General features: G+C 39.6%; 1 protein-coding gene across 2 annotated transcripts; it reads left to right on the forward strand.

Moving 5' to 3' along the window:
- The first annotated feature begins 6,637 nt into the window (after window positions 1-6,637).
- On the forward strand, window positions 6,638-14,133 carry tmem254 (transmembrane protein 254). 2 transcript variants are annotated; one of them, XM_052151250.1, is made up of 4 exons: window positions 6,638-6,810; window positions 10,628-10,731; window positions 10,814-10,873; window positions 13,172-14,133. In XM_052151250.1, exons 1-4 carry the CDS (start codon window positions 6,724-6,726, stop codon window positions 13,293-13,295), a joined length of 375 nt encoding a protein of 124 aa, XP_052007210.1. In that variant the 5' UTR covers window positions 6,638-6,723; the 3' UTR covers window positions 13,296-14,133. The 2 variants fall into 2 exon arrangements, with proteins under 2 accessions (XP_052007210.1, XP_052007211.1); XM_052151251.1 differs by lacking the exon at window positions 13,172-14,133 and having other exon boundaries at window positions 10,814-10,877.
- Window positions 14,134-15,209: the final 1,076 nt, after the last annotated feature.

Genomic DNA, 15,209 nt, shown 5'->3' on the forward strand with positions numbered 1-15,209 from the left:
GAGTGTGTGTGATTTTGTATTTGTCAGTGTGTGTGTGCTTGAGGCGCATTTGATAAAGGTTTTATTAATAGATTTGGCCTTTGTCAAAATAAGATAAACAGACTTCTGGATATGTAAATAACCTGTTTAATATTTGACATATTAAATAATACTTTTTGAGATTTGTTTTGCCTGTTTGTGCATCGGCATGTAGTTGTTTTTTATAGATATTTTGTATACATTGTAACTTTTTTGCTTATCAGTTATTTGGCTCACCATGTTAATCAATATAATATAAACATATTATATTGATTTGATCACACTGATGTGATGATGAGAAATATGATATGTAGGATTTATCTCTCTCTCTCTCTCTCTCTCTTGCTCTCTCTCTCTGTCTCTCTCTCTCTCTCTCTCTCTCTCTCTCTCTTTTGCAACATGATTGTGCCAAATCACAAATGTAAAAATTTGAATGAGAGAGAAAGAACTGATATTATCCCTCCATCGGTTGTTTCTGTCAGGTTCATCATTCTAACCTTTGAACACGATGTTGCCTATGCTGGTACACACATGTTCAGATAGCCATAAATCAATCTGCAGACGTGCTTTAAACTGAATATAAAGAGCGAGATGTTTTGAAACGAGGTTAAAGCTCGATGTTGTGAGCTAGTAATTCAAACTGAGATGGAATAAGTGCCCTGTCAATCAAACTGTGCAGAGAATGTTGTATTTATGTTATAAAGTGAATCAAAAGTTGTGAAAGTACACAACAGACAGTTTTACGGACTGTCACCGGTCTCGTCTTGAACTTTAACCTTGAGGCTTGGCCATGTTTTAATACTGATTAAAAGATGAACATTTTGAGTTCGTCTTCACTGTATGCGCTCAGAAATATTTTTGAAGTTAGTTTTATAATGTTTAGGGGATTGTGTGACAGTAACACTGGTTCTTTTGTTGTAAGACTTGGATAATTGTGTGATGTTTGTTTTGGGACACAGCAAATGTACAGACCTTTTTGTAATAAAAATGGATCTTGACACTATTGGCCTGTGATGGAGTTTGATTTCAGTGCGGTAAAAGTAACTTAATGTGGTTTCATTGTAATATTTCTATTAAGCAAAGTGGTGAATCTTTGCCAATTGGGGAATGGGAAATATTAAGAGGCCATGATTGGAAAGAGCCAATGGGGGGAATTTGGCCAGGACACCAGGGTTACACCCCCTAAAAAAGTAAGTAAAGTTACCATGTTTTTCTCCTTTTTCTACCCAATTTTTCAGTCCTCGTGGTGGTGTAGTGACTCAATCCAGGTGGCGGAGAACAAATCTCAACTGCCTCCACATCTAAGACTCAATCTGCACATCTTATCATGTGACTTGTTGAGCGTGTTACCGTGCAAACGTAGCGCGTGTGGAGGCTTCACGCTATTCTCCACGGCATCCACACACAACTCACCACACGCCCCACCGAGAGCGAGAACCACATTATAGCGACCACAAGGAGGTTACCCCATGTGACTCTACCCTCCCTAGCAACTGGCCCAATTTGGTTGCTAAGGAGACCTGACTGGAGTCACTCAGCACACGCCCCACCGAAAGCGAGAACCACATTAAAGAGACCACGAGGAGGTTACCCCATGTGACTCTACCCTCCCTAGCAACCGGGTCAATTTGGTTGCTAAGGAGACCTGGCTGGAGTCACTCTGCACGCCCTGGATTCAAACTCACGACTCCAGGTGTGATAGTCAGCCTCAATACTCACTGAGATAGCACCCGTTAAACATAGCTATGCTATGCTATGCAGCTTAACATAACAGGACAAAGCGAATCATGCACGACATCATAACCAGCTATGCATGCAGAACAGGAGTTAGATGTGATTTGAGATTTTGGTGCAAATCCAGTTGCAACATCAGTGATTGGTGAACATCTGCCTGCAGCCCAGTCACACCACTCTGACAGTGATAATGTGTCTGAAAAATCAGGTGGGTCAAAATTAGTTGTAACGTCATTGGAGGGAAAGTTGAAAGTAATGCTTTGCTGGACATTTTAGTCAGAGGCGCAGCTGTGTTGTTCAAGCGCACTATGGAACATGCTTTTACATCAATGAAAGGTGGTGTATGTAACAAAGTTAAATAAGATATGCTGTCCTAATTTAGAAGTGCTCTTTATCAACTGTAAGACTTTTTACTCTGTGCGAGTTTTCCTCGATTATTCGGGTGAGTGTTTATATCCCACCACACACATGTGTGAGCGCAGTGCTGCAACAGCTGGCTGATCAAATCACAGACATGGAGCAACAACACCCGGACTCACTTATTATTATTCTTGGCAATTTTAACAGCGCCAACCTCACCTGAGAACTGCCAAAATACAGGACAGCACATTACATGCCCCAGCAGAGACAGAAAGACACTGGATCATTGATACACAACAATAAAGGTTGCATATCGCTCTGTCCCTAGAGCAGCTTTGGGACTCTCTGATCGCTGTCTGGTTAATCTTCTTCAACCTACAGAAACTAAAATCTGCTAAACCTGTAGTAAAAACTGTAAAGACTGACCAATGAAGCAGATCTGGAACTACAAGCCTGCTTTAACTGCACTGATTGGAGTGTTTATGAAGATACTATGACATCATATATCAGTTTCTGTGAGGATAGGTGCATCCCTACTAGAACTTATTTAACGTTCAACAATGACAAAACATGGTTTACAGCAAAACTCAGGTAGCTTCATCAGGCCAAAGAGGATGCTTACAGAAGAGGGGATGGAATCTTGTATAATCAGGCCAAAAACACACAAAGGACATTAAAGTGTCTAAAAGAACCAATTCTGATAAGCTGGAAAACCACTTTTCAGCTAACAACCCTGCATCAGTGTGGAGAGGCCTGAAAGGCATTACTAACTGCAAGACACCCTCCCCCAACACCCCACACCCGCTCTGACCTTCACTTCACACAAACATTAACACCTCCTGCTACTCAACCTGCACTTAAGATCTGTGAAGAGGATGTGTGCCGTATCTCCCAGAAACAAAAGACAAGGAAAGCTTCAGGCCCAGATGGTGTTTCACTCACTTATCTAAAATCCTGTGCTGACCAGCGGGTCCCCATCTTCACACAGATCTTCAACAGATCACTGGAGCAGTGTGAAGTTCCCTGCTGCTTCAAACGCTCCACTATCATTCCTGTCCCAAAAAAACCCAAGATCACAGGACTCAATGACTACAGACCCAACTCTGAAGTCTGTGGTCATGAAGTCATTTGAGAGACTGGTGTTGGCCCACCTGAAGGACATCACTGAACCCTTTCTGGACCCCCTTCAATTTGCTTATCGAGCAATCAGGTCTGTGGATGATGCACTCAACATGGGATTGCATCATATCCTGCAACATCTGGACAGACCGGGGACATATTCAATGATCCTTTTTGTGGACTTCAGTCCAGCTTTCAACACCATCATCCCAGATATACTCCAGAATTAAGTTACACCAACTCTCTGTTCACACGTCTATCTGTCAGTGGATCACCAGCTTTCTGACAGACAGGCAGCAGCTAGTGAGGCAGGGAAAATTCACTTCCAGCACCTGTAAGATCAGCACTGGTGCCCCCCAGGGATGTGTGCTCTCCCCACTACTCTTCTCCCTGTACACTAATGACTGCACCACCAAGGACCCCTCTGTCAGGCTCCTGAAGTTTGCAGACGACACCACTGTCATCGGCCTCATCCAAGATGATGATGAGTCTGCATACAGAAAGGTGCATGAACAGCTGCAGTCAAAACAACCTGGAGCTGAACACGCTCAGAACACCCCAACATTGTCCCCCCTCACCATTCTAAACAACACTGTGGCAGCAGTGGAGTCATTCAGGTTCCTGGGCACTACCATCTCACAGGACCTGAAGTGGGCGACCCACATCAACTCCATTGTGAAAAAGGCCCAGCAGAGGTTGTACTTCCTTCGCCAGCTGAGGAAGTTCAACCTGCCACCAGTGCTGCTGAAACAGTTCTACTCAGCAGTCATTGAGTCTGTCCTCTGCACTTCAATAAATGTCTGGTTTGGTGCAGCTACGAAATCAGACATTAGAAGACTACAAAGGACAGTTCGGTCTGCTGAGAGGATTATTGGTTGCCCCCTGCCCCCCCTTCAAGAACTATACACTTCCAGAGTGAGGAAAAGGGCTGGTAAAATCCCTCTGGACCCACTCACCCTGCCCACTACCTTTCTGAACTGTTGCCTTCTGGCCGGCGCTTCAGAGCTCTGAGCACCAGAACCGTCAGACACAGGAACAGTTTTTCCCTCAGGCCATCCATCTCATAAACAGTTATAACTGCCCCTTAGTTTAGTCTTTTTATATTTATCCAACATATCAAACCTCTTCAGCCATACATTCCCATACATCTGTACATAGCAGATTTGTATTTGTACATACATGCATATATATATATATATAAAATATATTTGGTTAATTAAATGAAGCTTAACATTGTCTTTGTTTTTGAGTTGTCACAGTATGCAATAGACTGGCATGTCTTAAAGTCAATATTAGTTAAAATGGCAACAAAAGAAATAACTTTCTCTAGAAACTCATCAGTCAATCATTGTTTTGAGGAATGAAGGCTATATAATGCTTGAAATTGACAAAAAAATGCAGATTTCATTCAAAGGTGTAACTACAGTCTTCAAAGACAAAGCACAACTGTCTCTAACAAGGACAGAAAGAGACGTGGAAGATGTGCAACTAAACAAGAGGAACATCAGAGTCTCTAGTTTGAGACGCCTCACATGTCCTCCGCTGACAGCTTCATTGAATTCTACCCGCTCAACACCAGTTTCATGTACAACAGTAAAGAGAAGACTCTTATGGGAAGAACTGCAAATAAAAAGCCACTTTTGAAACAGAAACACAAAAAGAAAAGGTTTGAGTGGGCAAAGAAACACAGACATTGGACAACAGATGATTGGAAAAGAGTGTTACGGATCTTCACCCCATTGAGCTTTTGTGGGATCAGTTAGACTGTAAGGTGTGTGAGAAGTGCCCGACAAGACAGTCACATCTATGGCAAGTGCTACAGGAAGTGTGGGGTGAAGGGTCAAGTGCTACAGGAAGTGTGAGGTGAAAGGTCAAGTGCTACAAGAAGTGTGGGGTGAAGGGTCAAGTGCTACAGGAAGTGTGGGGTGAAGGGTCAAGTGCTACAGGAAGTGTGGGGTGAAGGTCAGTGCAGAAGTGTGGGGTGAAGGGTCAAGTGCTACAGGAAGTGTGGGGTGAAGGGTCAAGTGCTACAGGAAGTGTCGGGGTGAAAGGTCAAGTGCTACAAAAAAGTGTGGGGTGAAAGGTCACCCGAGTATCTGGACAAACTGTCCGCTAGAATAACAAGGATCTGCAAAGCTGTCATTACTGCACATGGAGGATTTTAAGAAGTTCTGAACATGTTTTCAAATTGTAATAGTAATTTTCCATGTTATAAATGTCCTGACTATACATTGTGATAAGTTGATTGCCAATTTGGTGAGTATAAGTACCAATTTCTTATAAGTTCTTATTGCCATGAACTTATAAAAAAAAAGTTGGTCATAAGAAAGATTAATCTTTAAACATCAGAGAAGAAATCAAAATATTACAAAAGAAATCCCTACGTATTAGAAAATAAACTGAAATGTGTTGGTAATGACATGTTGCGGTCATGACATTTCTTTTTTTGGGGGGAAAAAGAGACTAGCTCATGGTTTTGCTAACTCTACTTTGTAGCTAACATAAAATGCACTTTAAATACAACAAAATAACGCAAAACATGCAACTATTTTTGTAAAATATTGCATCAGGTTCATATATGGTAATGATGGTGAATCAGAAGTGTATCAGAAGGAATAAATGATTAAATTATTCACTTTTGTCAACATCAAATCTTCATTCTTCTCTCATGGCAGGCATGTACTCCTCTGTCAGTTATTATTTCCATATTTTCTGACAGGTTATCACTTAAACAGGTGTTAGCCAAAAAAAAAAGTTCCCCCCAGAAAAAAAATATGCTGTGATGTAATGACGAGAATGAATAAATAATAATTAAAATAAATTAATACAGCTCCTGCGACACACAGTGAGAAATGTGTATGATTTGTTCACTTTTGATGAGTTAATTGAAACAGAGAGTTTAAAAGTCTGGGTTGGGGACAAGGACAAAGTAGCAAAGTATTAGTATTTATAAATATAAAAAATAAAATTTAAAACATAAAATAGTAAGGCATAATTTCTTTGGAACAGTACATTTTTTCAAAGTAAAATTAATATCTGTACATTATTCCAAACATTTAGCCGTGTGTGTGTGTGTGTGTGTGTGTGTGTGTGTGTGTGTGTGTGTGTGTATTTTTGTGTTATTATTTATTTATTTATTTTGCATTGTTTGTGCACTGGAAGCGTCCCGTCACCAAGAAAAATTAAAAGATTCCTTGTATGTATTGTAAAAAATGTTTTAAACCAAATTGGACTACGAACGTGATACGTGTATTTTAAACTAGATTTATAAAGATATCTCATGTTTATAATCTAGGACAACAGTTGTCAATGACTCATGTTCTTTATTTTCATTTCGTGTATTTATGCATTAATTCGGGACTTTTACCTTGTAACGTGACGCCATACGTCACTTCCTGTGCTGGTTGTGTATGCAGCAAAGAGAGGGGTTTCTGGAAACTAGTGCAGCAGTAGTTACACTTGTTAAACTGTTTTAACCAGTGCAGTTTAATCATGGCCAAAAGTGACAGCAGCGCGTATTTCAGGAGATCGAGTCTGTTCTGGATAGTAACTGTGACTCTTTCTCTGGGATTTTACACGGTAAGAAAACACTTTAATGAATTATTCACACAGAAATGATGGACCAAAGCAGAGTTTCAAGTTGCCAACGTGTCAGCGTGTTTTTATTTAATTATTATTCGTATTCACCAAAATGTTTTTCTTTTTATCGTCTTAATTCAGGGTTTGTACAAGGTGCTTGAAGTACTTGAATTTTGATTTTCTTTTTATAAATCTTGGAAAACCATTGAAAATATATATAGATTTATTTATTTTTTTACAAAGAGGTGCTTATAAAGTGATTGAATTATTGAAAATCGTAAAATACGTTGCCGAAATAATTTCATAAAATGTATTTATTTTCGGGAAAACACGACGACTAGATCGCTGCTGAAGCTGTCACGTGGCACCTGTTATTTTTGGCAGCGCTGTTCATAATGGGCCAATCACAATCACAGCGCTGTTCATAATGGGCCAATCACAATCACAGCGCTGTTCATAATGGGCCAATCACAATCACAGCGCTGTTCATAATGGGCCAATCACAAAAAAACTCTTACTGGAGAACTTAATAATATATATATTTTATAGACACTGCTGTGGCGGATTTAACAAGTATAAATCCTCACAACTATCAATTTTAATTGAAAATTAATCTTCAGAGTGAAGATTTTAGATGAGATGTAAAACGTCCTGAGATTTGAATGCAGAAGTTTTGTGAGTAGAGCCCCTTGAAAAAGCTTTCAAATAGTGTAAAAAAATATAGTTAATTAAAATATGAAATATTGATATTAAATGGCTTTTGTTAAATATATTTGAAATTGTTAATTACCTGAAATAAATTCTTGTCCCCATCAGGTACACCACTTCTGTGACATTTAAAGTGCTTATTTTGTACTTATGTTTAATACAAACGCATCATGTGAGTCATGTGGACATCAGTTTACAGACCCTGTTATTCACTTCTGTTGAAGCGATGCACATCAATTTCATTCACTGATTAATGTGTCGTTAAAGATGCACATTGAGATATGTTGTACTTGTGAATAAAAATGTGCTTGAAAAGTCCTTTACATTAACTTTGAAGTATCTGTACGATCCCTGATATTTGATTGACAGTTAAGCTGTAGAAGCTTTAAAGTGAAGTGGTTTATTGTGCATGCATATATGCAGACTCATCATGATGATGGATAAGAGGAAGGGTGAATAAACTAACCAGTGTGGATATTTGAGGGAACTTTAACACAGTAGTTCAATACCTGACCTGATCAAAGTCCTGCAGTCTCATTATAGACATTCATATCTGATCATAACAGCTCACCTGAACAGGTACACACACATAAACATGCACACACACATGCACGCACGTAGGCACGCACGCACGCATGCTCACACGCGCACACGCACATGCACGCACACACACACAAAAACACGCACACGCGCACATGCGCCTGCACACGCACACGCACATGCACGCACACACACATGCACACAAACACACGCGCACGCACGCACATGCACGCACGGACGCATACACACATGCGCACACACATGCACGTGCACACACACACATGCACGTGCACACACACATGCACGTGCACACACACGTGCACGCACACACACGCACATGCACACACACAAACACACGCGCGCACACACACAAGCACTTTTATAGTGTCAATGTGCCTCTAATGGGACTCAATGGGAAAAAAAACTAACAGAATGAATTTCTGTGTAAATCATAAATCTGAAGTAAACTGTTGCGTTTAATTAAATGGGAGATTTTACGTGGTTTGACGAATAATGTTCCCAGAAATCTTGTTTGCTCTTATTTCATGAAAAAGGTTAATTGTGTTGAAAGGATGTGCTAGTATAATGATGTCACACTGGGCCCCAAGAACCGCTGTGTGATCAGTTTTCACTCTGATCTGGGACCTGCTAACACAACGAAAAGACAGGGTTAAAGGTCAATCCCTTACAACAACAAAAAACATGGTAACCACAGTTTGTTATTTTTTGTTAAACTGTGATAATAACTTGTTGTTAACCGCCACTGACGAAAAATAAATGAAGCAAAATGGCATAAAAATTCCAGCTTCTTACGCCGTTTGAATGAGCTCACACAACGGTGACCTTAAAATAATTCGATCCGCTACCACAGGATAAACCTTTGAGGTAAAGTGTCTATAATGACGTTTTGTTTCTTTATAACTATTTACTTTCATAGTCAGGCTTCACATTTATGTACGGAAATCAACTGGAATTTTACCGAATCAAATTTATACAAAATGTAATTAAAATTAAGGTGCGAGGGAGCCTTTATCCCCACCTTTGGGGTACAAGGCCCCCTGGGGGGGGTTAAAGTGATGTGTAAATATAGGGGCGATTAGTTATAGGGCAAAATTGCTCAACTTCAGCGAATACGTTTGAGACAGAAAGATCCTTAAAAACAAATTTAGATAATTATTCAAAATAACCACTTCAGAAAAGGGTTAATCATTTCCTGTTAAAGTAAACTATTTCAGGCGTTCTACTTCTGCAATATTGAGCTGTTGGATTAGCCACGCCCCCTCTTTCAAAACCCCGCCCTCCAAAGATACCAAATCAGCTTTATTGAGACCGACATCATGAACGGTTGTTAAAAACAACAGTAGTAAAACAGCGCCCTCAGCTGGCAACTGTTATGAACAACATGGCATAAAAATGTCATTAAGCCTCAATAATTCTCTGTAACTACAACACTATGAGAACGAGCAAAATGATTGACAGGTGGAAAGTGTAACAAAAAATAATTTTGTCCCTCAATTTCATCTGTGTGAAAAACACAAAATCTGTGTGACTTTAGCAAACATGGAACGCATCACGTGAGTCATGTGGACATCAGTTTACAGACCCTGTTATTCACTTCTGTTGAAGCGATGCACATCAATTTCATTCACTGATTAATTCAATTCACAATTCACTGTGTGTGGACATTTTTATATTTGATTATATTATACAGTCTAGAACCGTCACAGAGACCGGTGAGAGATCTCACAACACTTATTTCAGTAATATCTATCAGGGAGTGGGACATATACTTTTTTGGCGTTCCCTTTCCATGTGAGCAGCTTTAATTTCAATCACATTTGGCATTTTATAACATCTCTAGTGTTCTATAAAGAAACGAATCTCCGTTGTGATTGGATCATACAATGTGAGCCCACTTTGAACATTTTTCAGAACAGATCTTTTCATCCCACTTAATGTAGTTTATGGGGGTCTTTAGTTCCTGCAACAGGGGGGCTTTTTACCCCAAATCCTATCCTTTCACTTATTGGACAGTTATAACATTTTGTATCTATTTAAAGTTGCTGTAAGCTATTTCAGGCGTTCTACTTCTGCAAGATTGTGGCATTGGATTAGCCACGCCCCCCTCTTTCCAAAATCCCGCCCTCCAAAGATACCAATTGAGCTTTATTAAGGCTGACATGTAGAAATGGAAACAGCAGTAAAACAGCGCCCTCAGCTGGCAACTGTTATGAACAACATGGCACAAAAATGGCATTAAGCTCCGGCAACAGGGGGGCTTTTTACCCCAAATCCTATCCTTTCACTTATTGGACCGTTATTAAAACATGTTTGATTTAATCACCGTGAACAAAACTGAAAATGACAAATAAGTGTTTTGTCTCAAAATTCATACATTATCATTGGCTGCATACATTTGCAAGATTTAAAAAAAATATTAAATATTTGATCAGCCCCATACTGCCCTGTAACCTATAAACAACCAAAATGCAACGTTGTGAAATGTTAGAAAAACACATGTTTTATTTGTGTTTGCTGGTAAGAAGGTTTTCTAACTGTGATGTTTCAGTGGACCGTGTTTTGGCCGCAGGATGTCCCATACGGCAGTCTCGGTCCTCTCGGAGCTCTGGCCAAACATTTAGTTGATGATCATTATTCTGTCATGTACTATGGGTAAGTGTCATATATTCACAATCATTTCATACTTCTACATTATTTAGGGCTGAAGCTGTGATGGCGGGTGTTTGTATTTCAGATGGTGGCTGACTTGGGTCATTCATGTGTTTGAGGCTCTTTATGCGCTAAAGGTTTGCAGGTAAGAGTCTTCTTCTCTCTTCGTAATAATCAAAAGTAGCTAGTTGAGTAGCAACCTCGTGCCTTAACTACACAATCAAGCTGGCAGTAGAGCGCATTAGATTGTTGTTTAGGGACTGTAATATATATATACACCACCAGACCACTCTTACTATAGATGCTGTATATAGCAGTGTTTGCCAAGCTTTTACTATTAAACCGATCACATGGCACACCTCTATCCCACTGTTCCACATAACCACCGTTTGCTTGTGATTTCTGTCCATTTTAGTTGCGTTTAATCGTAATGTTTGAAATTGGGATATGCAAAAAATGAAAGTCATGAATGGTGTATAACTATATATAGCTAGTTGTGTAATGAATAAAACAACAACTTTGCAACTTTTCATGTTTTTAATTCTTGCAATGCCACAGAAAATATTTTTTTATGTATCTATTTATTTTAGGGCCATCGATTTAACACGTTAATTCAGTGCGATGAATTTTACAAAAAATAACACGTTAAAAAAAATCACAAACGCCCCCGGACTGTAATAAGGAAGATTCCTGAGAAATGCTTGTAGTACCACCTGTTTACTCCAGGGGGCAGTAAGTGAAACTTCAGCTGTGTGAGCAACACAGAACAAGTATTAAACTATATTAATCTTGACACAGTGACCTAAAAATGTATGTTTATGATGCAACACACCCGAGACGCTACACAAGCATGTCTGATGCAGGTGTACATTGACGGTCCTTAAACAAGCCCTCATAATAAATCTCTGATTGATAAATTCACTTGTGTAATGGATTACTGTGAACTGTGTGTCAATGATTGACTTATGATCAATAATATGATAATAATCAATACATTGTGTTATAAAGCTGCTTTTTGTCATATTAATGATGAACTCTTCTCTCACAATAATGTAAAGCATTTTAACTATCTGAATATTTATATATATCTCAGCAAATATTTGTAAATGCAATTAATCACGATCGGGACACCATTTAATTAATTCGATTAAAAATGTTAATCGATTGACAGCCCTAATTTATTCACATGTCTCCAGGCTAAAATTTCAGAGCGATAGCACCGGGGTTAAATTCTACAAATGGTCGCACCGGTCCAAGTGAAAGTCTTCTCTCATGGTTTCTTTCTTTTTAATGGCACACCGGGCATTTTCCCGGTGGGCTGACGCACTTTGGGGCCGATCAGGGCCGGACTGGCCATCGGGAGAACCGAGCGGGCCGGTGGGTCAGCGTGAAATGGGCCGAATGTGCCACGATAAGCTAAAATGAGCCGCCGCGTTATGTAGAACGGACCTCAAAGCGGCGCCATGATATGCAGAAAAGGAGAGCGAACCCGTGCTTCTCGCGGCTCTGTTTATGTTTGATCCTAACAGTCACCACCATTTTGTCCTTGAGTAAGACACTTAACTGGTAATCAGAAGGTTGCTGGTTTGATCCCCACAGTCACCACCATTGTGTCCTTGAGTAAGACACTTAACTGGTAATCAGAAGGTTGCTGGTTTGATCCCCACAGCCACCAGCATTGTGTCCTTGAGTAAGACACTTAACTGGTAATCACAAGGTTGCTGGTTTGTTCCCCACAGTCACCAGCATTGTGTCCTTGAGTAAGGCACTTAACTCCAGGTTGCTCCGGGGGGATTGTCCCTGTAATAAGTGCTCTGTATAATACATTGGTACTCAGAAGGTTGCTGGTTTGTTCCCCACAGTCACCACCATTGTGTCCTTGAGTAAGGCACTTAACTCCAGGTTGCTCCGGGGGGATTGTCCCTGTAATAAGTGCACTGTAAGTCCCTTTGGATAAAAGCATCTGCCAAATGCATAAATGTAAATGTAAAAAAGGACCGAGCACAATCACAGAGTCGGTCAACGTTGTAGTCGCACCAATGCAAAGTTTAATCGCACTGTTAGGAAATATGTTTGAAAAGGTAGTCTGGAGCCCTGATTTATTTTGTGGAATCTGATCATTTTCCACGGCACACTAGTGGTCCACAGTGGTTGGGAAACTCTGGTATATAGTATGTACTTGGCACAGTATGCAAATTGTCTTTTGGCATAGATTGCCAGAATAACCAACTACAAGTTTGACAGTGTGCAGAATACAGCCGAATGCACTGTGTGGGATATTATCCCATAAATATGCAACCGTTCGCATTCGACAACGTATTCAGAACACGCTACTTCAACTTTGAACAGGAAGCAAATGTAAACATAGACGAAGAAAAGACAATAAAAGCGAGTTATGTCCTTTGATGTGTATCTGATGCAATGAATCCATGTTTGTTTGCAGTGATAAAGGCATCGACGGCACGTCAACACGTTTGATGTGGTTCGGTCAGACCTTCTTGTTTGGGTTCGCATCTCTGAGTCTTCTGATCAAGTACAAGCCTGACGCTCGATCCAAACAGCAGTGACAGAACCTCATATTCCAGAAGAACATTTGCTGATAGATCTCCATGAAGAATGACGACCGAGAACACAGCAGCTGTACAGTAGAGGTTAAATATGATTAATAACCGCCTCAACTTACCACATCCATCTGTGGCCTTGTGAGTCTCCACGAGTCTAAATGAGTTTTCTGCGGCCACGCTAATCCGGTTTGACTCTACATTTGTACCGGAACGGACTTTTCCTCCACCGAAAACGAAGACTTTTGAAAACGCTCTCATAACAGCACTTCCATGATCATTCATGTTGCCTGTTTTATGTTTCTGTCTCAAGACACAATGTGAAACGAATCAAAACGAGCTCTCCAGATGAGAACAATGGCCATTTATTTAGTTTTATTTGGAGTAAAAGTTTTTGGCGTAACTCAAAGTAAAGATATCACTAATCTCGCACCATCGCCTCATGTCATCTATACACTCGGATGAGGCACCTTAAATAACCAAACGGTCATCTGGATTCTTTGAAGTAGAGCTATATGTTTTTGGACCGTCTCTACAAATGTTATACTTTACCCGCTACGATTATACGCCGATGCAGCGAAAACGCTTTAGACCGGAAACTGAAAACAGGGGAACATTGATGTTGGGAAAGGTTTCAGACTTTAGATTAGTGTTGACGTGGACCATGTAGCACATTGTCTTTGATTCTGAACTCAAACACTAAAAATCTACAATATTTACATTTCAGTCATTATATTTCATTTCCAGATTGTTTTATTTTATATTATTAAAATGTAAACATGTGATGATGAAGGGTTTGAAACATTGATTCTTTTAAAACCAATAAAGCTGTGAGTGATTTGAACATGTTTACGGGATATAACTGCTTTTACTCTTGATATTATAAGATCCATATGACATGACCTGCTTTCAAATGAATCTCTGTTCACCGCTCTTTTAAAGAGCACATATTATGGTTTTTAAACGTGCCTAATTTTGTTTTTAAGGTCCCATACAATAGATGTACATGCATCAAAGCTCAAAAAACACTTTAATTTGCTCATAATTTAATGTCAAAACAACTCGTTCAATGATCCGTTCTGAAGGATTCATTCTAAACTCCTCCTTTCAGAGAGCATGCTCTGCTCTGATTGGTCCGTTCTAAAGCGTTCATTCTAAACTCCTCCTTTCACATATGTATATTAAAATGAAGATAAATGACCCACAGATGTGTTAAAGTTGTTCAAAATAACAAACATGTTTTTTGTGCTTTTGGGAAAATGTGGTGCCAGTGTACACGTATGTGGACATCATGTTTATCAGCGCTGACGAGTGATAAATGAATGGATTTATTAAAGCAGCGTATCAAATGAAACTAGAGACTCTCCTCTTTACACACAAACAGGTTTCAATGACAAAACATAAAGAGATTCATTACTAGAGACACTTTTAATGAAGCCGTGTCTGTAGGAGCGCTTCACAGAAATCATCGTCATGTTGTTGTGTCACGTGACTCCTGCAGCAGAAGTTTAACCCTTAAATGACCGTCTAGAGTCTTATGAACAGTGTTCAATCAGTTTCTATACATTAAAATGATGTGTTGTGTATAGCTAATGTCACAATCTCAACGATCTTTATGCAAAATATAATTTCATTAATTTATTTTATTTATTTTATTGATTCAGGGTTAAATATGTCCTTTCAATTTCTTGACGGGTGTCGTGAGAATGTCGTCATATGGAAAAGAACTGCGTGAAGATTCTTCAAAGTTTGTACTTTTGTGTTCCACTGAAATAATATCAAGTTTGGAATGACATGAGAGTGAGGAAATGAACTGTCATTTTTGGGTGAAGTATTCTTTCAATGCTCTCTTATTCTCAGACACAGACAGTGTTGTGGTAACGTTCTGTGAGCGTTCTCTGCAGCGCTCAAGGTGACATC

This window comes from Xyrauchen texanus, chromosome 20, assembly GCF_025860055.1.
Source record: "Xyrauchen texanus isolate HMW12.3.18 chromosome 20, RBS_HiC_50CHRs, whole genome shotgun sequence".
Classification (NCBI taxonomy): Eukaryota; Metazoa; Chordata; class Actinopteri; order Cypriniformes; family Catostomidae; genus Xyrauchen; species Xyrauchen texanus.

Coding starts and splice junctions, on each gene's coding strand:
- tmem254 (XM_052151250.1), top strand. CDS start 6,724: ATGGCCAAAAGTGACAGCAGCGCGTATTTCAGGAGATCGAGTCTGTTC. Junction 10,732..10,813: donor TATTCTGTCATGTACTATGG/GTAAGTGTCATA, acceptor TTTGTATTTCAG/ATGGTGGCTGACTTGGGTCA. Junction 10,874..13,171: donor TATGCGCTAAAGGTTTGCAG/GTAAGAGTCTTC, acceptor GTTTGTTTGCAG/TGATAAAGGCATCGACGGCA.